This window comes from Bufo gargarizans, chromosome 7 (assembly GCF_014858855.1).
Source record: "Bufo gargarizans isolate SCDJY-AF-19 chromosome 7, ASM1485885v1, whole genome shotgun sequence".
NCBI lineage: Eukaryota > Metazoa > Chordata > Amphibia > Anura > Bufonidae > Bufo > Bufo gargarizans.
The window spans coordinates 199049832-199077419 of record NC_058086.1 but is presented as its reverse complement, the minus strand read 5'-3'; the positions used below and the strand labels follow the sequence as shown (position 1 = coordinate 199077419).

Below are 27588 nucleotides of genomic sequence, written 5' to 3'. Positions count from 1 at the left end.
ACTGTTATGGGGTGGGTGGGGGTCTTTTAAAAGTATTTGGGCAAAAAGGCAGTTTCGGTTTCGGTCAAGGGGTATCCTGAATTTTCGGTTTCGGACCAGAATTTTCATTTCGGTGCACCCCTAGCTGGCCATACATGTAATGATTGCGGAGACCCTCAAATGCCAGGGCAGTACAAACACCCCACAAATGACCCCATTTTGGAAAGAAGACACCCCAAGGTATTCGCTGAGGGGCATATTGAGTCCATGAAAGATTGAAATTTCTGTCTCAAGTTAGCGGAAAGGGAGACTTTGTGAGAAAAAAAAAAAAATTAATAATCAATTTCCGCTAACTTGTGCCCAAAACTTTTTTTTTTTCTATGAACTCTGCATGCCCCTCATTGAATACCTTGGGGTGTCTTCTTTCCAAAATGGTGTCACATGTGGGGTATTTATAGTGCCCTGGCTTTTTAGGGGCCCTAAAGCGTGAAAAGAAGTCTGGGATCCAAATGTCTAAAAATGCCCTCCTAAAAGGAATATGGGCCCCTTTGCGAATCTAGGCTGCAAAAAAGTGTGACACATGTGGCATCGCCGTACTCAGGAGAATTTGGGGAAAGTGTTTTGGGGTGTCATTTTACATATACCCATGCTGGGTGAGATAAATATCTTGGTCAAATGCCAACTTTGTATAAAAAAAAAAAAAAAAACGGGAAAAGTTGTCTTTTGCCGAAATATTTATCTCACCCAGCATGGGTATATGTAAAAAGACACCCCAAAACACATTGCCCTACTTCTTCTGAGTACGGCGATACCACATGTGTGACACTTTTTTGCAGCCTAGGTGGTCAAAGGGGCCCACATTCCAAAGAGCACCTTTCGGATTTCACAGGCCATTTTTTACAGATTTCAAACTACTTTGCACTCATTTGGGCCCCTAAAATGACCGGGCAGTGTAACTACCCCACAAGTGACCCCATTTTGGAAAGAAGACACCCCAAGGTATTTCATGATGGGCATAGTGAGTTCATGGAAGTTTTTATTTTTTGTCACAAGTTAGTGGAATATGAGACTTTGTAAGGAAAAAATAAAAAATAAAAAATAAAAAAATCATTTTCCGCTAACTTGTGACAAAAAATAAAAAGTTCTATGAACTCACTATGCCCATCAGCGAATACCTTAGGGTGTCTACTTTCCGAAATGGGGTCATTTGTGGGGTTTTTCTACTGTCTGGGCATTGTAGAACCTCAAGAAACATGACAGGTGTTCAGAAAGTCAGAGCTGCTTCAAAAAGCGGAAATTCACATTTTTGTACCATAGTTTGTAAACGCTATAACTTTTACCCAAACCATTTTTTGTTTTACCCAAACATTTTTTTTTAATCAAAGACATGTAGAACAATAAATTTAGCAAAAAATTTATATATGGATGTCGTTTTTTTAAAAAGAAATTGCAACTGAAAGTGAAAAATGTCATTTTTTTGCAAAAATTTCGTTACATTTCGATTAATAACAAAAAAAGGAAAAATGTCAGCAGCAATGAAATACCACCAAATGAAAGCTCTATTAGTGAGAAGAAAAGGAGGTAAAATTCATTTGGGTGGTAACTTGCATGACCGAGCAATAAACGGTGAAAGTAGTGTAGTGCAGAATTGTAAAAAGTGCTCTGGTCATTAAGGGTGTTTAAGCTAGGGGGGCTGAGGTGGTTAAAGAACAGATGGAGAGGCCGCCCATGTCAGAGAGCAACTAAACAAGCCGTGGACTAGAATATAGACAAACAGAAGCCAATGCACAGGACCAGACCTGTAGATAGCAGGTAAATATGAATCTTTCCATAGTGGAGGCAGGCTGCGGGCACCTATGAAAAGTTATTTATGGCAGGTACTGAATATAAAAGCTACACGTTTTAGGCCTCTTTCACACTTGCGTTGTCCGGATCCGGCATGTACTCCACTTGCCGGAATTACACGCCGGATCCGGAAAAACGCAAGTGTACTGAAAGCATTTGAAGACGGGTCCGTCTTCAAAATGCGTTCAGTGTTACTATGGCAGCCAGGACGCTATTAAAGTCCTGGTTGCCATAGTAGTAGTGGGGAGCGGGGGAGCAGTATACTTACAGTCCGTGCGGCTCCCGGGGCGCTCCAGAATGACGTCAGAGCGCCCCATGCGCATGGATCATGTGATCCATGCGATCACGTCATCCATGCGCTTGGGGCGCCCTGACGTCACTCTGGAGCGCTCCGGGAGCCGCACGGATGGTAAGTATGCTGCTCCCCGCTCCCCACTACACTTTACCATGGCTGCCAGGACTTTAGTGTCCCGGCAGCCATGGTAACCATTGAGAAAAAGCTAAACGTCGCATCCGGCAATGCGCCGAAACGACGTTTAGCTTAAGGCCTTTCAATGGGCATTCATTCCGGATCCGGCCTTGCGGCAAGTGTTCCGGATTTTTGGCCGGAGCAAAAAGCGCAGCATGCTGCGCTATTTGCTGCGGCCAAAAAACGTTCCGTTCCGGAAGACATCCTGGTGCATCCTGAAGGACGGACTGTCCATTTAGAATGCATTAGGATAATCCTGATCAGTATTCTTCCGGCATAGAGCCCCGACGACGGAACTCTATGCCGGAAGAAAAGAACGCAGATGTGAAAGAGCCCTTAAATGTTTTTCTTTTATTCCCATTTAAACTTGCACATGATTCACTGCATTTCCAGGACATACGTCTGCAGTTTTTTTTTTACTTTTTCAGAGGACGAAGTCATAGATTTATTATTACTACTAAAGGGAATATGTCACCACATAGCTCTCTATGAAACCATCTTACATGCCAGATGCACGCTTCTCTGTACATTCTAATGGTGTTTGTCCAGTTTCCATCAGTGACCCCACTGTGTAATTAGGCTTTATGTTATGCTAATTAGCCCCTGGATGCAACAAAGGCGGTGCCCTTGCACCTCGCTGTATGTGAGGCGCCACTTGTTTTCCATCCTGGCCACGCCTCCCATCACTTTGACGGACAGGGCCAGACAGTGAAGACATACTCATGCCTGACCCTGAAGTCTTGCTTTTACTTGTTCACTTCACTGTTCAGTGCACGTGCAGAGGGAAGTGGACATATTTGGTGTGTGTGTATATTATATACACACACACACATACCCCCCTAGTTATCATGCTCTCCCCCTTTAATAGTGTCCCCGTAAAGGGAAGTTCTGTTTATGGCGTGTGTGCCATTGTGTACTTGGGGCATGCTGTCATTTACACATTGGACAGGAATTATTTTGTACCTTAGGCTGTACAGATCCTGAGACCTTTTGTTCAAGCCAAAAGGGGGGGGGGGGGGAAGAGTCTACTGGCAGTTATAAGTTACAGTCTGAGACATGCCATCCGTTACATGCACAAGATGAAGTCATATCCCTGCGCCTTAGGTTGGGGAGGTGGGGGGCAGAGTACTTTGGGCTTAAATAGCCCAACCCAGGAACACAGGGACTAGATACATGGGACTTGACATTAGATCAGCTGAGCGGCCCCACAAGCGAGGATCACTACTAGCCCCTGGCTGAGAATTGTCCCCAACTCCACTAGCCCTGCAATAAGGTTAACCCTTTAGAGAATTTACCTATCCTAGCCTGCCATTATATCTCTGCAGTGTTAACCTCTTCACTGCTGCTTTGGGGATTAACCCTTTCATTGCCCATATTGCCAGTTTAGTGTTAGGTGGGGAGGGGCTGCTGTTATATGTGTGTGTATGTACTTTAGGTATTTTGGGTGTGAATAATATTTAATAATATTTAGAGGGACTGTGGGTTTTGCATAGTCTTAGGCTACTTTCACACTAGCGTTCGGGTTTCCGTTCGTGAGCTCCGTTTGAAGGAGCTCACGAGCGGACCCGAACGCAGCCGTCCAGCCCTGATGCAGTCTGAATGGAGGCGGATCCGCTCAGACTGCATCAGTCTGGCGGCGTTCAGCCTCCGCTCCGCTCGCCTCCGCACGGACAGGCGGACAGCTGAACGCTGCTTGCAGCGTTCAGGTGTCCGCCTGGCCGTTCGGAGGCGTGCGGATCCGTGCGGATCCGTCCAGACTTTCAATGTAAGTCAATGGGGACGGATCCGTTTGAAGATGCCACAATGTGGCTCAATCTTCAAGCGGATCCGTCCCCCATTGACTTTACATTGAAAGTCTGGACGGATCCGTCCGAGGCTATTTTCACACTTAGCTTTTTTTTGCTAATATAATGCAGACGGATCCGCTCTGAACGGAGCCTCCGTCTGCATTATTATGAGCGGATCCGTTCAGAACGGATCCGCCCGAACGCTAGTGTGAAAGTAGCCTTAGTATTATCGTATTAGTTGTGTTGTAGTGTTATATATTAGAAATAATAGACTGTAAGCTTTTGTAGTGTTTAATAAAATCCTATTTTATAAATACCACAGTGTATAGAGTTTTCATTCACAGCTATAGTGCAGTGAACGCACGCACTTCACGATAGTAAGGGAACAGAGTTATAGATAGAAGGCGGATTCAGAAGTAGCAGTCACCCATTCGTTAATAATAATTATTCATATTTGATTTAGATAATATTTCATTTAAGAGCACGCATAGTACAGAATCCATCAGCTGGTGATCTTCTGTACTGTACTGCTCCTGCGCCAAACAGTGAGGTCGAGCAATAGAGAGACTTCAAGGCCAGGCCGGCGGGTCTGACTTGGAAGTCTGCTGAAGATTGGGGGTGAAAGCTGAGGTCTGCTCTGCTCTGATGAAAAATATTTTTTTTCTTATTTTTCTCCACTAAAATCTAAGGATATTATAATTAGGTGCGTCTTATAAAGCGGAAAATACAGTAAATAAGACGTGCATCCATACTGACTGTCATTTTTGAATTATCCACTCAAATAGATAGCAAAACCATCATGTCAGATTTTCGCCCATTTTGACCTTCAAGATAATTCAAAAGGGGAAAATCAATGGGTTACCTTCCTACTGTCATTGTTGAGAAAGTTTCTGTTGCAGCTAAATAGAAAAACTAGAAAATAAACATACTTATCCACGTTTAGCTCTAACTTCTCATTTACTAATAGATGGTCAAGTCTACCTTTTCAGTGGGAAATCTTTTTTCATTTTTATAGTATGGGTTGGGAATATGCTTTGAATCCTACAATATGCAGATCAAGCTCTTATGTAATTTTACTGAGAAACACAGCCAAAGAGAAGTTGTTTTAAATCTACTAGGTAGAATTTGGGCAGGGAAGAACAAACAAACCTTTTGTGGTTCTTTTCTCATCAGGAGTAGTGTGAATATTTACTCTGCAAGGATCTGCTCCTGTAAGTGCCCCAGAGGTGGTGCTTCCCCCCTCTGAGGTCCCAGAGTCCCCTCTGAGAATGGGGTGCTGGTGCTACAGTGTCCAATAGAGGTAAATAAAGCAGTGGTCTTGCCACTCCATTCTTATATCTAATCTGTGATCATTTGAGATCCCAGCAGTTGGATCCACAGTGATCAGCTATATGCCCTATCCAGGGGATAAGTGTTGTTAGGGGGGGAAATCCCATAGAACAATGAATAATATGTAATACAACAGATACACTTTCCATTAAACATAATAATAGACTGAAGTTTCAATATCTAACCTTTCAGTTTAACACTTAGGAAAATGTCAGCATTCAGGTTGTAATATAATTTGTAACATTACTCTTACCTGATTTGAAGATTGTTTGATAATCCCAGAAGAAGCATTTTCTTTCAGTACAGAAGCAACCAAGTGGGCAACCGCCTGTAAGAGATACAGTCAACATCAAGATGAAGGACTGAATGTACCCATAAACAGAGAGGTTCAACTTCCTTACATTATTTTTCCCTTCTGCTAGGATCACATTCTTAGCTTTCATTCATCAATAAAATAGGGCAAGTGTCAATTTATATACATCACAGAGCGGCGGAGAGAAGACACCCAGCTGTGTCTGGCTCGTTTTAAAACTACGGATTCGCAAAATTTATTAACGTTAAAAAAATAAAAATAAAAAAAGCTGCTAATTTGGCACACCATTTTTGATCAAAAAATGTGCGACTTCCTACTCTTGCTACTTTTGAAAAGTTGGCATAGTTAGCTGGGTGAGTAGGTGTAAGCCAGATTTATCAACTTAAACAGGTTTTCTGGGATTTTGATACTGATGCCCTCTCCTCAGGATAGGTCATCAGTATCTGATCGATGGGGGTCGGACAACCGGGACCCCCACCGATCAGCTGTTTGGGAAGGCACCGGTGCTCCTATGTGCGTTGCGGCCTTACCTGTGCTTACCAAGCACAGCACCGTACAAAGTATAACAACTGTGCTTGGTATTGCGCTCAGCCCCATTTACTTCACAATGTACGACACTGTGATTGCTAAGCACGGAGAAGGGAGCTGCGCTCACACAAGCCCCAGTGCTCTCCCAAACAGCTGATCGGCGGGGGTCCCGGGTGGCAGACCTCCACCGATCAGATACTGATGACCTATCCTGAGGATAGGTCACCACTATCAAAATTGCGGAAAACCCCTTCAACTTTTTTTTTTAAAGTCGCAGCACATGTTGCAGTCTCACTACAGTAAAGGGTGGTGTAAAAAATTGGAGTAACTAAGTTATTTTCAAAAATGCTCATAATGCTCACTCGCGATACGGTAAATCTCCCCTACATTTTCTCTGAAACACTACAGCATTTCAAAGTAAAATGAAGTTCAGTGTAAAGAGGGAGGCTGTCACTGTTTCATGCTGTCTAAGGTTATTGTAGAATGAAAATGATGACAGGTTCCCTTTAAAAAAAAGCACCTCTGCACTCAACAAGCTGCAAAATTATAACAGGTACCCCATCTCCACCAGCTGATTATAAAGCAATTGTCATTGTGTAGGCCTGACAGATGACAGACCCGTACCTATCTCCAGGAAAAAATCTAACACAATGTACAGGCAGTCTGCAAACATTGCATATATTAACTATATAAATAAATATGAGGTACATATCAAATATATTTGATCAAAATCATGTGTCCAAATGAATTCACCAATTTGTGGAAAAGACTGGTTTTGTTAGGAGTGCACAACCAAACGGAGACAGTCACACCTCCAAACGCAAACACTAAACCTAAAGTTAGGCCTCATGTACAAGTCTTTGTCTGTATTGTGGTCCACAAACAACAGATTCGCAAAATAAGGCTATTTCCCATGTCCGTATTTTTATCATGTCCATCACTAGAAATAAGGGCAAGAATAGAACATGTTCTATAATTTGCGGAATGGACATACGGATGTGGACAGCACAGGGATGACAACCATGTGCTGTTTGTTTTGTTTGCGAACCCACAGAAATTAACGGGTCCGTGTGCAATCCGCAAATAAATGTAGATCGGATGCAGATGTAAAATATGGTCGTGTGCATGAAGCCTTAGTCAGCACATCCTGTAAAGTGAAATTAATGCGCAGGTGCAACAAATTGCTGAAAATACAAAACCAAACAATGCAACAGACTCTGCAAACCAGTCGAGACCAGTAGAGACCATCTAAAATCGGTGACCTTGCTGGGGTGGATGGGCACAAATGAATGTGATGAAAATATATTTGCCAAGTACCTCACATTCATTAATATAGTGAATACAGCACTAGTTCATATAGTCATCGTTAACAGAGTGCAGAGTGCAGTTTCATTGTGTTTGGTTTTGAATTTTAAGCCACAGAAACGAGCTGATGAGCATTCATTTCATTTTAAAAGGATGTGCTGACTAACATGCTTTTTTTTTTTTTTTGCGGGATATAGTTGAAGTATGGTTGCCTCTATGATGGCCGTGCACTCCTGACTAACCCATTTTTCCCACTGGCTGTTTTCAATTGGTCCAGTATATAGCTAGAACCTGCTCTTCTTGAATTCATTTGAGGCCATTTGGCAGCGCAAAGAGAGAAGTTAATATAGTGCTGGAACTCATTAAAAGGAGGTCAGCTTTCTGTGGAGGATGGGCACAAATTATTTTTATCAAAATATATTTGCTAAGTACTTCATATTCATTTATATAGTAAATATAGTATTAGTTCATACTTAAAAGGGTTTATCAGGATATTCTAACTGATGACCTATTCTCTGGATAGGTCATCAGTATCCGATTGGTGGGGGATCTGACACCCGGGATCCCTGACGATCAGCTGTTTGAGGAGGCACCAACACTCCTGTGAGCGCTGCTGCCTTCTTACAGCTTACCAAGCACAGCTCTGTACAGTGTATAGCGGCTATGTCTGGTATTGTGCCCAGCTCCATTAACTTGAATGGGGTTGAGCTGTTCCTAGGCCACGTGAACAATGAACATGTAGTCACTGGCTGATGAAAAGCAGAGTGAAGGCTGCGGCGCTTACAGGAGCCCGGCTGCCTTCTCAAACAGCTGATCGGGGGGGGGGGGGGGGGGGGGGCACTGACCCCCACTGATCAAATACTGATTACCTATTCTGCAGGTAGGGAAAACCCCTTTAACCCCTTAAGGACCGGGCTCATTTTCACCTTAAGGACCAGGCCATTTTTTTGCAAATCTGACCAGTGTCACTTTATGTGTGAATAACTTTAAAACGCTTTTTCTTATCCAGGTCATTCTGGGATAGTTTTTTCGTCACATATTGTACTTCATGACACTGGTAAAATGGAGTAAAAAAAAAATCATTTTTATTTAAAAAAAATAAATAAATACCAAATTTACCCCAAATTTGGAAAAATTTGCAAATTTCCAAGTTTCAGTTTCTCTACTTCTATAATACATACCCACTAGATTTGATCACCTGGTTACAATAAATATATAGTGCTGAGAGCAGCCCAAACAATTCCCGGAAGAAGCCAGGTGTTACTGGTGAAACGACGTCGGGAGGAGGCGGCTGAGGGTTCCACACGCATTCTTGGGTAGTTATTTGCTTATCCTTTCCACACATAGGTTTGTTTATGCCTTACGGCTTCTATTGTCTTACTGGCTTGCTTGTGTGTGGCTTCTCTCTGCAATCTATATACCCTTGTGTGTTGACCCCTCAGCCTCCTCTAGGGTTGTTTTTTCCTCACTAAAAGGTTTGCCCCTTCCTTGCTGCTGTTTTTACAAAGTATATTTTTATATATGTTAAATAAAGACTCATGTTTATATATACACGTGTTTGGTGCTAATCTTTGGTGTGTTCTATAATACATAGTAATACCGCCAAAAATAGTTATTACTTTACATTCCCCATATGTCTACTTTACGTTTGGATCATTTTGGGAATGACATTTTATTTTTTGGGGACGTTACAAGGCTTAGAAGTTTAGAAGCAAATCTTAAAATTTTTCAGAAATTTTTAAAAACACACTTTTTAAAAGGACCAGTTCAGGTCTGAAGTCACTTTGTGAGGCTTACATAATAGAAACCACCCAAAAATGACCCTATTCTAGAAAATACACCCCTCAAGGTATTCAAAACTGGTTTTACAAACTTTAGGTGTTCCACAAGAGTTATTGGCAAATGGAGATGAAATTTTAGAATTTCAATTTTGTGGCAAATTTTCTATTTTAATCAATTTTTTCCAGTAACAAAGCAAGGGTTAACAGCCAAACAAAACTCTATATTTATTGCCCTAATTCTGTAGTTTGCAGAAACACCCCATATGTGGCCGTAAACTACTGTATGGGCACACGGTAGGGCGTAGAGGGAAAGGTGTACCATGTGGTTTTTGGAAGGCAGATTTTGCTGGACTGGTTTACAGGTCCTTCTCAAAAAATTAGCATATTGTGATAAAGTTCATTATTTTCTGTAATGTACTGATAAACATTAGACTTTCATATATTTTAGATTCATTACACACCAACTGAAGTAGTTCAAGCCTTTTATTGTTTTAATATTGATGATTTTGGAATACAGCTCATGAAAACCCAAATTTCCTATCTCAAAAAATTAGCATATTTCATCCGACCAATAAAAGAAAAGTGTTTTAATACAAAAAAAGTCAACCTTCAAATAATTATGTTCAGTTATGCACTCAATACTTGGTCGGGAATCCTTTTGCAGAAATGACTGCGTCAATGCGGCGTGGCATGGAGGCAATCAGCCTGTGGCACTGCTGAGGAGTTATGGAGGCCCAGGATGCTTCGATAGCGGCCTTAAGCTCATCCAGAGTGTTGGGTCTTGCGTCTCTCAACTTTCTCTTCCCAATATCCCACAGATTCTCTATGGGGTTCAGGTCAGGAGAGTTGGCAGGCCAATTGAGCACAGTAATACCATGGTCAGTAAACCATTTACCAGTGGTTTTGGCACTGTGAGCAGGTGCCAGGTCGTGCTGAAAAATGAAATCTTCATCTCCATAAAGCTTTTCAGCAGATGGAAGCATGAAGTGCTCCAAAATCTCCTGATAGCTAGCTGCATTGACCCTGCCCTTGATAAAACACAGTGGACCAACACCAGCAGCTGACATGGCACCCCAGACCATCACTGACTATGGGTACTTGACACTGGACTTCAGGCATTTTGGCATTTCCCTCTCCCCAGTCTTCCTCCAGACTCTGGCACCTTGATTTCCAAATGACATGCAAAATTTGCTTTCATCCGAAAAAAGTACTTTGGACCACTGAGCAACAGTCCAGTGCTGCTTCTCTGTAGCCCAGGTCAGACGCTTCTGCCGCTGTTTCTGGTTCAAAAGTGGCTCGACCTGGGGAATGCGGCACCTGTAGCCCATTTCCTGCACACGCCTGTACACGGTGGCTCTGGATGTTTCTACTCCAGACTCAGTCCACTGCTTCCGCAGGTCCCCCAAGGTCTGGAATCGGTCCTTCTCCACAATCTTCCTCAGGGTCCGGTCACCTCTTCTCGTTGTGCAGCGTTTTCTGCCACACTTTTTCCTTCCCACAGACTTCCCACTGAGGTGCCTTGATACAGCACTCTGGGAACAGCCTATTCGTTCAGAAATTTCTTTCTGTGTCTTACCCTCTTGCTTGAGGGTGTCAATGATGGCCTTCTGGACAGCAGTCAGGTCGCCAGTCTTACCCATGATTGCGGTTTTGAGTAATGAACCAGGCTGGGAGTTTTTAAAAGCATCAGGAATCTTTTGCAGGTGTTTAGAGTTAATTAGTTGATTCAGATGATTAGGTTAATAGCTCGTTTAGAGAACCTTTTCATGATATGCTAATTTTTTTAGATAGGAATTTTGGGTTTTCATGAGCTGTATGCCAAAATCATCAATATTAAAACAATAAAAGGCTTGAACTACTTCAGTTGGTGTGTAATGAATCTATAATATATGAAAGTCTAATGTTTATCAGTACATTACAGAAAATAATGAACTTTATCACAATATGCTAATTTTTTGAGAAGGACCTGTATTTACACCATGTCCCATTTGAAGCCCCCCTGATGCACCCCTAGAGTAGAAACTCCATAAAAGTGACCCCATCTAAGAAACTACACCCCTCAAGGTATTCAAAACTTGTTTTACAAACGTTGTTAACCCTTTAAATGTTCCACAAGAATTAATGGAAAATAGAGAAAAAAATATCAAAATTTCACTTTCTTGCAGATTTTCCATTTAAAAATTTTTTTTTTCCAGTCACAAAACAAGGGTTAACAGACAAACAAAACTCTATATTTATTGCCCTGATTCTGTCGTTTACAGAAACACCCCATATGTGGTCGTAAACTGCTGTACGGGCACATGGCAGGGCGCAGAAGGAAAGGAATGCCATACGGTTTTTGGAAGGCAGATTTTGCTGGACTGGTTTTTTGACACCATGTCCCATTTGAAGCCCCCCTGATGCACCCCTAGAGTAGAAACTCCAAAAAAGTGACCCTATTTTAGAAACTACGGGATAGGGTGGCAGTATTGTTTGTACTATTTTAGGGTACATATGATTTTTGTTTGCTCTATATATTACACTTTTTGTGAGGCAAGGTAACAAGAAATAGCTGTTTTGGCACAGTTTTTATTTTTTGTTATTTACAACATTCATCTGACAGGTTAGATCATGTGGTATTTTTATAGAGAATGTTGTCACGAACGCGACAATACCAAATATGAAAAATAAAGATTCTTTAGTGTCTCCACATTCTGAAAGCCATAGTTTTATTTATTTTTTGGGCGACTGTCTTGTTTATGGGCTCATTTTTTTCAGGATGAGATAACGGTTTGATTGGCACTATTTTGGGGTGCGTATGAATTTTTGATTGCTTGCTATTACACTTTTTGTGATCTAAGGTGACAAAAAATAGCTCATTTTTTACGGTATTCACCTGAGGGGTTAGGTTATGTGATATTTCTATAGAGCAGGTTATTACGGACCCGGCGATACCTAATATATATACTTTTTTTTATTTATGCAAGTTTTAAACAATGATTTAATTTTTGAAACAAAAAAAATAATAATCATGGTTTTAGTTTCTCCATATTCTGAGAGCCATAGTTTTTTCAGTTTTTGGGCGATTATCTTGGGTAGGGTATGATTTTTGCGGGATGAGATTACGGTTTGATTGGCACTATTTTGGGATGCGTTTGACTTTTTGATCGCTTGCTATTATACTTTTTGTGATATAAGGGGACAAAAAATAGCTTTTTTTTACACTTTTTTTACACTTTTTTTGGGGGGCGATTGTCCTATGTAGCGGCTCATTTTTTGCGGGATAAGGTGACGGTTAGATTGGTACTATTTTTGATCGCTTGGTGTTGCACTTTTAGTGATGTACGTTGACAAAAATGGCATTTTTTTTTAACAGTTTTTTTTTTTTTTTAATGGTGTCTATCGGATGGGGTGGATCATGTGATATATTTATAGAGCCGTTCGTTCCGGACGCGGCGATACCTAATATGTGCGGTTTTTCTTATTTTTATTAGAAAATCAGGGGAATGGGGTGTTTTTTGATTTTTTTTTTTTTACTTTAAACTTTATTTTTTATTCAAAACACTTTTTTTTACTTTTTTTTTTTTTTAAACTTTATTTCTGTCCCACTCTTTTGGGGGTCTGATCCCCTCTGCAATGCATTACAATACATCTGTATTGTAATGCATTGCCTGTTAGTGACACTGAGTCAACAGGTTGCCTAGGAGACCCAGCCTGAGGTAAACAGCGATGTCGGCGGATACAGTAGGGGCCCGGCTACTAGGGACTGCCGGACCCCTGCAGTGATCGGGCGCGCACTGCCATCGCAATACGATATGTTTGAGTGGACATGGACCCCTTAGTTGTTGTGCCCTATAGCAGCTGCTACGCCTGCTACCTGGTAGTCATGCCCATGGTGCAAAAAAACTGTAGCACAATACAGTACCAGCAAAGTTCATGATATTTTCCAGATCTCATATACAGGGCATTTTTTTTTACATGCAGAAATAGAACTGTGGTGTGGCTTTTAAAATCCGCAGAGTGTCAATTGTTTGTGCGGGTTTTCAGTGCAGATTTCACCCTTTGTAATGCAAATATATGTCAACACATGCAGATTTTGGTGCATAAATACAGTGAAATGTGCAAAAAAAATCCGTCCTTGTGCATGTACCCTTACTTATGAGCTCAGGTTAGTGAAAACCCTAGTCGGACTACAACACATAAGTAACATGGACATAAAACACATTCAGCCCCTAAATCTACTGTTAGGGTACCTGCACACTGTGCAGATTTGTGTCCAAAAATCGGAAAGAAAATAATAAATTAGTGCCAATGAAAATAACAGAAAAAGTCCTACCTGTGTCTGAATAAGCGAGTTTGGAAATTCTAATCTTTTCTTCAAATCTTCTGACATTTTGTGCAATCACTGAAACAATATGATAAAAGGAAACGCTTTATGTTCGATTCTGCATAATCCGGATGATGAAAGGACGCACTACTACACATGTAAGCATAGTGACCAGGCTCTTAAAAGAAGCATTATTGGATGCAGAGTAAGGAAAATAATCAGATCAAAAGCAACCTGGCTATGTGTGAGCAGCAGGACGATGAAACCCTCCCTCTACAAGTCCTTATCTAAATGCCGCAGCATGGGTGTCTTCACTTTTGTGCGTATGCCACCCACTACTTCAGCTCCTTTTAAAAGAAGGGTTAATTAGACGATGCTGGCCTTCTGTCTACACAACAGGGAAGCGGAGGCCACCACGGACTTGTATGTCCATATGTGAAGGAGCGGCAGCTGCTGGAGCTTGATGCACACCAGAGCAGAGGAATTTCAGCCACAGTGAGTCACTACCTTATGATATGTACTATTATACTAGTTTTATGGGTGTCCCCAGTAAAAGATAAAATCTGCATAAACAGACGATTCTGGGCAAACTAAATACAGGGCAGAATGGTGGACACAGAGAAAACGTCATGTAAAGCACTTTAGAAAACACTGACCTCCCTTAACTCCTAAAAAGGTAAAGATAGGTCAAATCTGTCACTTCCATTGTGTTTCTGAGTAAATTCTAGCCAAGACTGATATATCACATGACCCTCTTTTCATTGGAAAAACCGGAGCTGAATTCAATATGGCGGATTTCAAAAAAGAGGCCGAAAACGTTTCCACTACCAAATAATGCAGCCTCCCTCCCAGTCAATACTTTCACACATTAGAAGTAAATTTTCCAGGAGGTAATTTATAAAGAGCGTCTGTTTTTTAGATAATTTTTTTTTGCCGACGTACTTGATTCACCTGTGTAAAGTATTTATCATGAGGACTGGTTTTGAATTAGTCGTGGTGTGTTTTTAATTGTGAGTTTTAAGGTGTGTCTAATGGTTTTTGTCTAAGGCTAGTTTTAGATATGCGGGAGCAACTCCAGCAGGCTTTCTGGCAGAGAACAGCCTACCGGAGTTCTCTGGATCCAGCACTGCCGGATACAACCAGAATACCGCTGGCCCCATTAACTAGAATATCCAGCCGCAATCCGGCAAAAATTATGAGAGTTGGCTGGACACTGTGGTTTGTGTCCAGCCGATTCCAAAAAGTCTAAGGCTACTTTCACACTAGCGTTCAGAGCGGATCCTTCTGAGACGGACCCGCTCATATAATGCAGACGGTGGCTCCAGTCAGAACGGATCCGTCTGCATTATATTTTAAAAAAATTTCTAAGTGTCAAAGTAGCCTGAACGGATCCGTCCAGACTTTTACATTGAAAGTCAATGGGGGACGGATCCGTTTGAAGATTGAGCCATAGTGTGTCATCTTTAAACAGATCCTTCCTCATTGACTTACATTGTAAGTCTGGACGGATCTGCACGCCTCCGCATGGCCAGGTGGACGTCCGCCTGCTGAGCGGAGCGGAGGCCAAACGCTGCCAGACTGATGCATTCTGAGCGGATCCGCGTCCACTCAGAATGCATTAGTGCTGGACGGATGCGTTCGGGGCCACTTGTGAGCCCCTTCAAACGGAGCTCACAAGCGGATACCCGAACGCTAGTGTGAAAGTAGCCTGATTTGGAACATCTAGGTATGAAAAAGTCCCAAATTAGGTAAAATAAAAAAAAAGGTGCATCTTATGACCTAATTGAGACTTTGAGAATTAAGAACAAGAAAAAGTCACACAATACTTCTTAGACCAACCCAGGAAAATTACCTACATAAATCACACTAAGGGCTTGTTCAAGCGAACGTGCTGTATTTTGCGGTCCGCAAATTGCGGATCCGCAAAACACGGATGCTGCCCATGTGCCTTCCGCAATTTGTGGAAAGGAACATACTGCCCTTTATAGAAATGCCTATTCTTGTCCACAAAACGGACAAGAATAGGCCATGATCATTTTTGCGGGGCCAACGAATGCGAACAGCACACTGAGTGCTGTTTGCATTTTTTTTTTTTTTTTTTGTGAATGGGTCCACATCAGAGCCACAAAAAATGTGGAATCAAAACACGGTCGTGTAAATGAGCCCTAACTCAGACACAACAAATAAACCACGCCCGCAAAATCAGTCAAAAACAAAAAAAAACTGTTGCACCTGGAAAAATAGATGAAAAACCAGGGGCAAACATGACAGTACATGCAACTAAATAATAATAACAGCCGAAAACACCCAAAACTAGACAAAAAAAAAAAAAAAGGCACAAACAACGATGATGAATGACCCTTAGCAAGTCCAGACTTTCACCTCACCCTGTATATCACCAGTACATAAAATCCTTGAATTGAGTTGTCCTCCTCGGTTAAACTCTATAATGCTGCTTCTTAGTTATATTTGTTTCTGGGAAAGCTGGGTGACAACCAATGCAAGCGGCCACTAATCCCACCCCTTGGGGAATGTCAGCTTTCCTACCTGGCTGTCAAATAGTGATTCACCTCCTACTCTCACACTCTGCAAATAAAGGCATATTTACCATTCTGGAGCCTAATATCTGCTAGGAGCTATGATGGCACCGTATCTGCCGTTATACAACTTTCCAGAAAAGAGTTTAAAGGGATTTTTGAGATTTTATTACCGATAGCCTATTCTCGGGACAGGTCATCAGTATCTGATCAGTGGTGGTCCGACAACCAGGACCCCGCCAATCAGCTGTTTGAGAAGGCCGCAGCCTTCTCTCAGCTTTCCCTAGGCCGAGTGATGACATTTATAGGTCACGTGGCCTAGGAGCAGCTCAGCCCCATTCAAGTTAATAGAGCTGAGCGCGATACCAAGCACATCCGCTATACCAGTGGTCCCCAACCTTTTTTGCACCAAGGACCGGTTTCATGCGAGACAATTTTCCCAGGGACCGGGTGGGGGGAGAAAGGGGGGCGGGGGTTCTGGGGCGGGGCTGACTGATTCACGCACATAACAAAACACAAGGTGCATATTAAAATATATAACACTATATAAACTGACTATGGTCTCTGCTGCACTGGTCTCTGCTGCACTGGTCTCTGCTGCACTGGTCTCTGCTGCACTGGTCTCTGCTGCACTGGTCTCTGCTGCACTGGTCTCTGCTGCACTGGTCTCTGCTGCACTGGTCTCTGCTGCACTGGTCTCTGCTGCACTGGTCTCTGCTGCACTGGTCTCTGCTGCACTGGTCTCTGCTGCACTGGTCTCTGCACTGTCTCTGCTGCACTGGTCTCTGCTGCAACTGGTCTCTGCTGCACTGGTCTCTGCTGCACTGGTCTCTGCTGCACTGGTCTCTGCTGCACTGGTCTCTGCTGCACTGGTCTCTGCCTGCACTGGTCTCTGCTGCACTGGTCTCTGCTGCACTGGTCTCTGCTGCACTGGTCTCTGCTGCACTGGTCTCTGCTGCACTGGTCTCTGCTGGCACTGGTCTCTGCATGCACTGGTCTCTGCTGCACTGGTCTCTGCTGCACTGGTCTCTGCTGCACTGGTCTCTGCTGCACTGGTCTCTGCTGCACTGGTCTCTGCTGCACTGGACCATATTTTTCGCCCTATAAGATGCACCTAGTTTTAGAGGAGAACAATAAGAAAAGAAAAAAATTCATTACACCTCAGATCAGACCCCCAATGGCTCAGATCAACCCCCAAACCTTTAGCTATCAGCCCCCAATGTCAGCCATAAACCCCCCCAATGTCAGCCATACCCCCCCCCCAATGTCAGCCATAAGCCCCCCAATGTCAGCCATAAGCCCCCCATTAGCCCCTCGTCAGCCATAAGCTCCCCATTGCCCCCTCATGTCAGCCATAAGCCCCCCATTAGCCCCTCGTCAGCCATAAGCTCCCCATTGCCCCCTCATGTCAGCCATAAGCCCCCCATTAGCCCCTCATGTCAGCCATAAGCCCCCCATTAGCCCCCCAGGTCAGCCATCAGCCCCCATTAGCCCCTCATGTCAGCCCCATGTCCCCCAGGTCAGCCATCAGCCCCCATTAGCCCCTCATGTCAGCCCCATGTCCCCCAGGTCAGCCATCAGCCCCCATTAGCCCCTCATGTCAGCCCCCATTAGCCCCTCATGTCAGCCCCCATTAGCCCCTCATGTCAGCCCCATTAGCCCCTCATGTCAGCCCCATTAGCCCCTCATGTCAGCCCCATTAGCCCCTCATGTCAGCCCCATTAGCCCCTCATGTCAGCCCCATTAGCCCCTCATGTCAGCCCCATTAGCCCCTCATGTCAGCCCCATTAGCCCTCATGTCAGCCCCATTAGCCCCTCATGTCAGCCCCATGTCCCCCAGGTCAGCCCCTCATGTCAGCCCCATGTCCCCCAGGTCAGCCCCTCATGTCAGCCCCATGTCCCCCAGGTCAGCCATCAGCCCCCATTAGCCCCTCATGTCAGCCCCCATTAGCCCCTCATGTCAGCCCCCATTAGCCCCTCATGTCAGCCCCCATTAGCCCCTCATGTCAGCCCCCATTAGCCCCTCATGTCAGCCCCATTAGCCCCTCATGTCAGCCCCATTAGCCCCTCATGTCAGCCCCATTAGCCCCTCATGTCAGCCCCATTAGCCCCTCATGTCAGCCCCATTAGCCCCTCATGTCAGCCCCATTAGCCCCTCATGTCAGCCATCAGCCCCCATTAGCCCCTCATGTCAGCCCCATGTCCCCCAGGTCAGCCATCAGCCCCCATTAGCCCCTCATGTCAGCCCCATGTCCCCCAGGTCAGCCATCAGCCCCCATTAGCCCCTCATGTCAGCCCCCATTAGCCCCTCATGTCAGCCCCCATTAGCCCCTCATGTCAGCCCCCATTAGCCCCTCATGTCAGCCCCCATTAGCCCCTCATGTCAGCCCCCATTAGCCCCTCATGTCAGCCCCCATTAGCCCCTCATGTCAGCCCCCATTAGCCCCTCATGTCAGCCCCCATTAGCCCCTCATGTCAGCCCCCATTAGCCCCTCATGTCAGCCCCCATTAGCCCCTCATGTCAGCCCCATTAGCCCCTCATGTCAGCCCCATTAGCCCCTCATGTCAGCCCCATGTCCCCCAGGTCAGCCATCAGCCCCCATTAGCCCCTCATGTCAGCCCCATGTCCCCCAGGTCAGCCATCAGCCCCCATTAGCCCCTCATGTCAGCCCCCATTAGCCCCTCATGTCAGCCCCCATTAGCCCCTCATGTCAGCCCCCATTAGCCCCTCATGTCAGCCCCCATTAGCCCCTCATGTCAGCCCCCATTAGCCCCTCATGTCAGCCCCCATTAGCCCCTCATGTCAGCCCCCATTAGCCCCTCATGTCAGCCCCCATTAGCCCCTCATGTCAGCCCCCATTAGCCCCTCATGTCAGCCCCCATTAGCCCCTCATGTCAGCCCCCATTAGCCCCTCATGTCAGCCCCCATTAGCCCCTCATGTCAGCCCCATTAGCCCCTCATGTCAGCCCCATTAGCCCCTCATGTCAGCCCCATTAGCCCCTCATGTCAGCCCCATTAGCCCCTCATGTCAGCCCCATTAGCCCCTCATGTCAGCCCCTAGCGCAAATAAAATAAAATAAAATAAAATAAAAAAATCTCTTACCTCTCCTGCTCCTGGTCACCATCGCGATCCTCTTCATTCTGCTGTCGGCTGTGTATAGCGGTGCACAGCGTGAGGTCACAGAGAGACCTCACGCTGTGCGCAGCCCTGCACAGCCGATAGTCGAGCCGTGGACCAGGAAGTGGTGAGTACAGATCCTTCACCGCTTCCTGGTCCTTCTGTACTAATGAAGCGCTTCCATAATGGAAGCGCTTCATTAGTACAGAGTTAAAGACTGCCATGATCGCCGCGGCCCGGCTAACAATCCTCCGCGGCCCGGTCCTGGGCCGCGGCCCGGCGGTTGGGGACCGCTGCGCTATACCACATGCGGTGCTGTGCCTGGTGAGCACAGAGAAGGCAGCAGCCCTCACAGGAGTGCCGGTGCCTTCTCAAGCAGCTGATAAGCCGGGGTCTCAGGTGTCGGATCCCCACCGATCAGATACTGATCACCTATCCTTAGAATAAGTCATCAGTAAAAAAAAAATAAAAAATCCTGGAAAACCCTTTTGACTAAGAAACAGCTAAAGAACATGAAATCAGATACCAGATATACTATCTGGTATCTGTTAATTCATTTGAGGCTGTCCTCACGTCTTTTCGTGGTTCACGGTTCTAGCGGCAGGATTCTACCAGATCTGATCACACATATTTGGAGCAGCTTATTCTGCTCTTCCCATAGTTCAGAAGCAATAATTCTCCAGCATCCACATAGATGCCTCTTGCCAAGGTAAAGTACTGTCTTATGTAACGTGGGACATTCGTGGAACAGAGCTCCTGTGGCTTCAGCTAAAGACCAGCTCATAGTGGGAGATGTCTGAAAGTGCCTAATGATGCCTGCTCCGAGCTTGGAAGAGTTGAGATAACATGTCTAGACATATTTGCTCGTAATAAGCCTTTGGTGCCCATTATCATTATCTTTTAGGGAAATAAAGGATCAGACAATGTGTCAAATGATAGGGGCTAGAACCTCTGATCTTTTCATCCCTTGTCCTATTCACCCTGATAGAGGTCTATTAGGGTAAATAGGACCTCACACTGTCCCTGCTGCCCTGTGCATAGTACACACAGCAGCAGGGAGCCGACTATGGCAGCCAGGGCTTGAGTAGCGTCCTGGCTGCCATGGTAACTGATCGGAGCCCCAGGATTACACTGCTGGAGCTCCGATCAGAAGCTGCCACTGCCACCAATGAGGAGGGGAGGGGACCCTGTGGGGGTTGAGGGAGTGGGAGCGGGTGCACTGTGCCTTCTCGGAACGCCCAGGAGAGAAGCTGATGTCTCCTCCCCAATGCTTCGATAGTAATAATTAGCATACGGAGCAGGAGACTGTAACAGGGGCACAGCGGGGCGAACGGGGCGGCGCCCAGGAATAATAGGTGCAGGGAGATCCCGGGGCGCCGCTCTATATAGCCTGGTAACTTAACTAAGTCGGAACCCATAAAAAAGGTCGTCCTATCCCCTCCTCCGCCCCTCTCTCCCCATTGGTGGCAGCAGTAGAGGCACGGGGGGGAAGAGGGAGAGACTGCTTCCTTCTCCCCTGTGCTGCTGAGGGAACATGTTCAGAGATACTAGGCCAGTATTGAAAAAAATGGAAATCCCGGTATCGTACCGGGACAAAAGTATTGATTGGGTATCGAAATTTTGATACCCGCAACAACCCTATCATCAACCCCTTCAGGACTCATTTTTCACCTTAAGGACCAGGCCATTTTTTGCAAATCTGACATGTGTCACTTTATGTGGTGATAACTTTAACCTCCTGCCGTCACACTAACGCCGAAAGGCGTCAGTGCGGCGGCACTCTCAGCGACGCCTATTGGCGTCATCTCGTGAGACCCGAGATTTCACGTGAACGCGCGTTCACAGCACGCGCAGCTGAGAAGTTGAACTACAGCCTGCCAGCGATGATCATTCGCTGCCGATCTGCACATTGCCAGAACTATATAGAAAATGCCTTTTCTTGTCCGCAATTGCGGACAAGAATAGGACATGTTCTATATTTTTGCGGAACGGAAGTGCGGACCCGGAAGTGCAGATCCGCAATTTCGGATCCGAGCGGGACAAAGTCTGTCCCCATAGAAATGAATGGGTCCGCAATTCCGGTCCACAAAATGCGGAACAGAATTGCAGACGTGTGAATGGGGCCTAAGGGTCCCTTATCACCGCCCCTTTGCGCACCTAGGCTGCAAAAAAGTGTCACACATGTAGTATCGCCGTACTCAGAAGTAGGGCAATGTGTTTTGGGGTGTATTTTTACATATACCCATCCTGTGTGTGAGAAATATCTCTGTAAAAGACAACTTTTTCCATATTTTTTTATACAAAGTTGTCAATTTACAGAGATATTTCTCTCACCCAGCATGGGTATATGTAAAAATACACCCCAAAACACATTGCCCTACTTCTTCTGAGTACGGCGATACCACATGTGTGACACTTTTCCAAAACCCACTTTTTCACCTTAAAGGAATTCTGTCACTAGATTTAGCCCCATTAAGCTAGCTGACATTAGCGATGTGATAATGTCAGCTGAACCTAACCAGACCATTACTACTTTTATCTATGCCCCCGTTACGCCAGAAATCTAACTTTTATAATATGCTAATTAGCCTCTAGGAGCGGGGGGGTGTTGTTCCTGCTCCTAGAGGCTCCGTTCTCCCACCTTTGTCGTCTCCCTCCAATTCTTGATCGACCAGGCCAGGCAGTGCTCGCATCTGTCTGCCTGCCGTGTGCTCTGGTGAAATCTCGGCACAGGTGCGGTGAGGGAAAGACACTCGCAGGCTGCCAGCTTCCTCAACGCGCATGCACTGGCCCGAGATTTCACCAGAGCACAGGGCTGGCAGACAGATGCGAGCACTGCCTGGTCCTGTCAATTAGAACTTGGAGGGAGACGACAAAGGTGGGAGAACGGAGCCTCTAGGAGCAGGAACAACACCCCCCTGCTCCTAGAGGCTAATTAGCATATTATAAAAGTTATGTTTCTGGAGTAATCAGGGCATAGATAAAAGTAGGAATAGGCTAGTTAATTTTAGCTGACATTAGCACATCGCTAATCTCAACTAGCTTAATAGGTTTACATCTGGTGACAGAAACCCTTTAAGGACCAGACTGATCTTTGCAAATCTGACATGTGTCACTTTATGTGCTGATAACTTTAAAACGCTTTTACTTATCCAGGCCATTCTGAGATTGTTTTCTTGTAACATATTGTACTTCATGACACTGGTAAGTTTCAATCAAAATATTTAATTTTTATTTATAAAAAAAATACCAAATTTACCAAACATTTGGAAAAATTCTCAACTTTCCAAATTTCAATTTCTCTGCTTTTAAAACAGATAGTCATACCTCATATAATAGTTATTACTTAACGTTTCCCATCTGTCTACTTTATGTTTGAATTGCACTAAGCATGAACAAGACAAGTCAAACTGGTACAGAAGGAGAGAGGGCTTACAATCAATCGCGCTACAAAAAGTCGCAGTGTAGAGCAGGTCTAAAGGCCACATGGGTGTTAAAGGACTGGTGCCACTAATATAAATGTATGTCGCACGACAGATATTGCTGTTATACAGGTTAAACTCACAAAATTTGAATATCGTGCAAAAGTTAATTTATTTTTGTAATGCAACTTAAAGAATTTTGTGAAAAGGTTTAATATTCTAGGCTCAAAGTGTCACACTCTAGTCAGCTAATTAATCCATACCCCCTGAGCAAAGGCTACCCGAGATTGTGACTTTGGGGTCTTATAAGCTGTAGGCCATAATCATCCAAATTATACCAAATAAAGGCTTGAAATATCTCACTTTGCATGTAATGAGTCTCTATCATATGTTAGCTTCACCTTTTAAAGGGCTTCTGTCACCCCACTAAACTGATTTTTTTTTTTTGTGTGTACTTATAATCCCTATCTGGCGATATAGCTATACCTTATGTTATTAATAATTTTCGTTCAGTAGATTTTGCAAAAAACATACTTTTATGATATGTTAATTACCTTTCTACCAGCAAGTAGGGAGTCTACCTGCTGGTAGCAGCCGCAGAAAACCGCCCCCTCCTCTTGTTGATTGACAGGGCCAGCCGCGATCTCCTCCCGTCATCGGCGCAGGCGCACTGAGGTAGTGCTGAGGAGGCGAGCCTCCTTATCTCAGAGCGCCTGCGCCGAATCAACACAGGCGCGCGATTTTTGAAATGCTGACAGGGCCGGCCGGCCGGAGGAGATCATAAAAGTACTTGTATGAGGTCTTATTTTTTGCAGGACAAGTTATAGTTTTTAATGCACAATTTTAAGTACATGTAATGATTGATTAAAGCCAGCCGTTTAGCTAAAACCACCTTTGTTTACGTCAGTAAACACACGTATGGGTGGTCACTAAGGGGTTAAGTTGCATTACTGAAATAAATTAACTTTGTACGATATTCAAATTTTTCAAGTTTCACTTGTATTTCATCAAATACCACCATTTACCAAAACTGCCTTCGGCCTCTTGCACACAAACGTTATACGAAACCATTCTCTTCAATGGGTCCACATTCCGTATCTCCGTTCCGCAAAAAATAGAACATGTCCTATTATTGTCTGCATTACAGACAAGGATAGAACTGTTCTATTAGGGGCCAGCTGTTCCGTTCCGCAAAATACAGAATGCACGCAGATGTCATCCGTATTTTTTGCGGACCGCAAAATACATACGGTCGTGTGCCTGAGCCCTTAGAATGGCTGCCTGTGGCTTCCCCCGACCTCAGGTGTATTCTGCTGTTCCATTCACTGTCTATGGGACTGTTAGAAGTCAAACACTGTACTCTGCAGTCCCACAGAAGTGCACCGAGCAGTGGTCCCGCATGTGCACCACCACCCCATTCACAGAGGGCACCTGAGTGGATTTCTGTAGTGGCATTTAAAGGGGTAATTCCCATCGGGGGACAGGAAATGCCATAAATGTCAGATAGAGGCAGGTATCTCCAGAGTGTGGCCCTGGCGTTTTTGGAAGTGCTACAGAAGTAATTGTAGAGCTCCATGCAGGCCAAAAATCCTTACCTCGTCAAAATACCTTAACCGGACACCGCGCCATCAGGGGTAAGGAGATCTGACGGTCTTTTCGCCTTACACTCACACTGCGCAGATTGTGAAATCTCCTTACCCTCACAAGGGTTAGGGTTTAGGGTTATGCCCCCCAATATGCTGCACCCAGATAGTGCTGGGAGCAAAAGGAGATTTCACAATCCGCACATGTGCAGTGTGAGGGTAAGGAGAAAAGACCGCCAGATCTCCTTACCCCTGACATGCGCGGTGTCCGTGAGTCAGCGATCAATGTAATTTTATCTTACCCGTGCCATGGTACTGCGCTTGCACTGAGGCGCACACCCTCAGAAGTCACGAGGGGTAAGGTATTTTAACGAAGTAAGGATTTTTGTTTGAACAATCATCATGCCATAAATGTCCTAGATGGCCCAAGAAACCTGATGGGGTGTGTTGGCAGAGAAACCTGTCAAACGGCAGTTGGCGGGCATGGAGGTCTCACTGAACTCTAAGAGTGACAGACCGACTAAATCTATATCCAATTAGAAATCATGCTGTACAGCAATATACACATTGTGCGTTACTTTGCTCCCACATATGGCTTCCACTGCAGGACAGGCACAGCAGTAATAAAAGCACCGCTCATGCAGGGAAGTCTTTAACTACATGACCCGAGGAGATAAGCGCATGCTATGTACATGTATATACTGTCAGGGAGATGACCAAGCCATGCAGCATGACGTCACACAAACCCGCCACTATCAATACGTAAACCTGTCATGTGTGCACGATACCTCTCAAGTCCACATGAACTCCAGGATGCAGCAACTAGTGAGGCCTGAACATGACGTCACCACTCACTCACGCTCACATTGGCTGTAGACCTGGCCCGGGAGACAAAAGGGGCGGATCTCATTTAATTTTCGGCACTGTGATTGGCCTGGGCGATTGGAGGGGCGTGAATAGTCATGTGGAGAAGCGCGAAGTGACTAGTCTGATGCGTTCTCCCTTTCTGCAGGCTGAGTCGCTGGAGATCACGTGACCATGCGCCAGAGGGAAAGTGTCATCAAATCACTATGTCCCGAGCATAGAAGATCAGCGGCCATTTCCCTAGAGACAATATTCTGCAATGTTGTATAGTGACTAGATTTATTTACTCATTTTTTGCTCCCCAGAAGGACCCTGGGAAATTCCAGTGATTCTCCTGAGACTAGGAATGAGCCGTGTCTATTTTTGTTGATTTCATTATTTATTTTGACTAGTTTTTGATCAGCTATGATCATTTAGAAATTATAAGTAGAGGCTGCTGGAAGACTTTTCTCTGTGAGACCTGTGAGCTTGGAGTTTTCCAAATGGTCATTGTCAGATTTTTTGTACGAAGGATTCCATAGATGATTGTTCAGCAACATTCAGGCTAAGGCTACTTTCACACTGGCGTTTTGGTGTCCGTTAGTGAGATCCGTTCAGGGCTCTCAGAAGCGGTCCAAAACAGATCAGTTTGCATTCTAATGCATTCTGAATGGAAAAGGATCCGCTCAGAATGTATCAGTTCAGTCTCCGTTCCGCTGTGGAGGCAGACACCCAAAACGCTGCTTGCCACCAAACGGATCCGTCCTGACACACAATGTAAGTCAATGGGGACGGATCCGTTTTCTATGACACAATAGAAAACGTATCCATTCTCCATTGTCTTTTAATGGTGTTCAAGATGGATCTGTTTTGGCAATGTTACAGATAATACAAACGGATCCGTTCTGAACGGATGCAGATGGTTGTATTATCTGAACGGATCCGTCTATGCAGATACATGACGGATCTGCAACAAACGCGAGTGTGAAAGTAGCCTAATACTTATATTTGCATTTCGGGGTCCTAATTCTCACCCCTTCGTCAGTGGTATCTGAGGAAGGGGTGAGAATTATAACCCCGAAACGCATCTGGTGCTACATCCCACACTTTTGTTGCATTGAAAGACCCATTACCAACTATCGACTGCCAGTGACCGGTGGTGAGCTGTTCAAATCGACGAAAGTCATCAGTACAGCATTACTGCGGACTAACCAACAGAAGGCCGGTAGTTATTGGCCTAGGCCCTAGGGTGGTGACGAAAAACCCACCAGTGGAGTCCTTTACCAACAAGAACCTCCCAATAAAACAGTGCTGCATTAACGGAGGCACGTATGGGGAGCGACAATATCCCGAGGTCTGGCTGAAGTTCAAGTCGATCCAAAGGTAAAAATCACTTGCAAGTTGTTTAGTAGCGGGACGCCGCTACCTACCCCGCTTCAGCGGGACGCCGCTGTTCAGGTGTGGGGTAGTTATTCTATGAACACTGGTTGTGGTCTCGAAATCTAGTGGAGCTAATTGAACGTTGCTTTGTAAGAACTTTGATAGGATCGGTATCCACCGATTTTCTTTAGGGTTTTATACCCTCTATATGGACATTGGGTCGATTATTCCATCAAATATTTATCGAATAACAACTGCTATTTCTTCCTGTCACTTATCCCTTGCAATTTGGGCTGTTATTATATGTACTGTTGCTACTTTTACTGTGTTGCTATGGTAATAGCATAGCGCCATATATTGTATACACTCTATGCCGCTACCTTCTTTTTGTTTTATTGCATTTTTAGTGCTGACCTTAGCACAATAAATATCAGTGTATTGTTCAATCACATGGTCCCTGCTTTCTTTGAGTGCTCTGTCCATTATTATACAATTTTCCCCCCTTTATTCGAGTGAGTGTTCTCGTTTGGACAGGTGCACCTCCCTTGGTGTCCAGGTTTCTCTAGTGCAACATCTTTACTATTAATACTTATATTTATTTAGCTTAAAGCTTATGGACACCTTGGCAATGATTTTTTATTTATTTTTTCATTTGTTTCCTAAATTTATTGTGTAAAAAACAAACAAAAAAACGATTTGATAGATATGCAAATTAACCTGAGCTGTCTCTGACTCATCTCACATACAGGACTCATCTCAGGTTAATTTGCATATGTATCAAATCTTTTTTTTTTTACACAATAAAAGCACACAGAGCTATGGGGACTGGGTATTGGGGATGTACTAGCGGCTATCTAGCAACCCATGTCCTCAGCTCTATACACAAAATCCCGGTGACAGGTTCCCTTTAAGCTAGCTATACATATGAGACAATGACCATCCACATTGCATCCGATCAGTCGTTTGTGGAGATCATTCATATAAACTATCGCAGCAGGAACATTACATCTTAAAAAAAATGGCTTCCTGGTCCTTGAGTAAAATGGAAAATGGTTGAATTTG

At 44.6% G+C, this 27588-nt stretch overlaps 1 protein-coding gene across 1 annotated transcript in view; it reads right to left on the bottom strand.

Annotated features, from left to right (window-relative positions):
- FOCAD (focadhesin) overlaps positions 1–25149 on the bottom strand; it is a 226511-nt gene extending 201362 nt beyond the window's left edge. The window contains 3 exon segments of the mRNA XM_044300978.1: positions 5663–5737; positions 13652–13720; positions 25092–25149. Of these exon segments, the coding sequence (XP_044156913.1) occupies positions 5663–5737; positions 13652–13708 (132 nt within the window). The 5' untranslated portion in view covers positions 13709–13720; positions 25092–25149.
- Positions 25150–27588: the final 2439 nt, after the last annotated feature.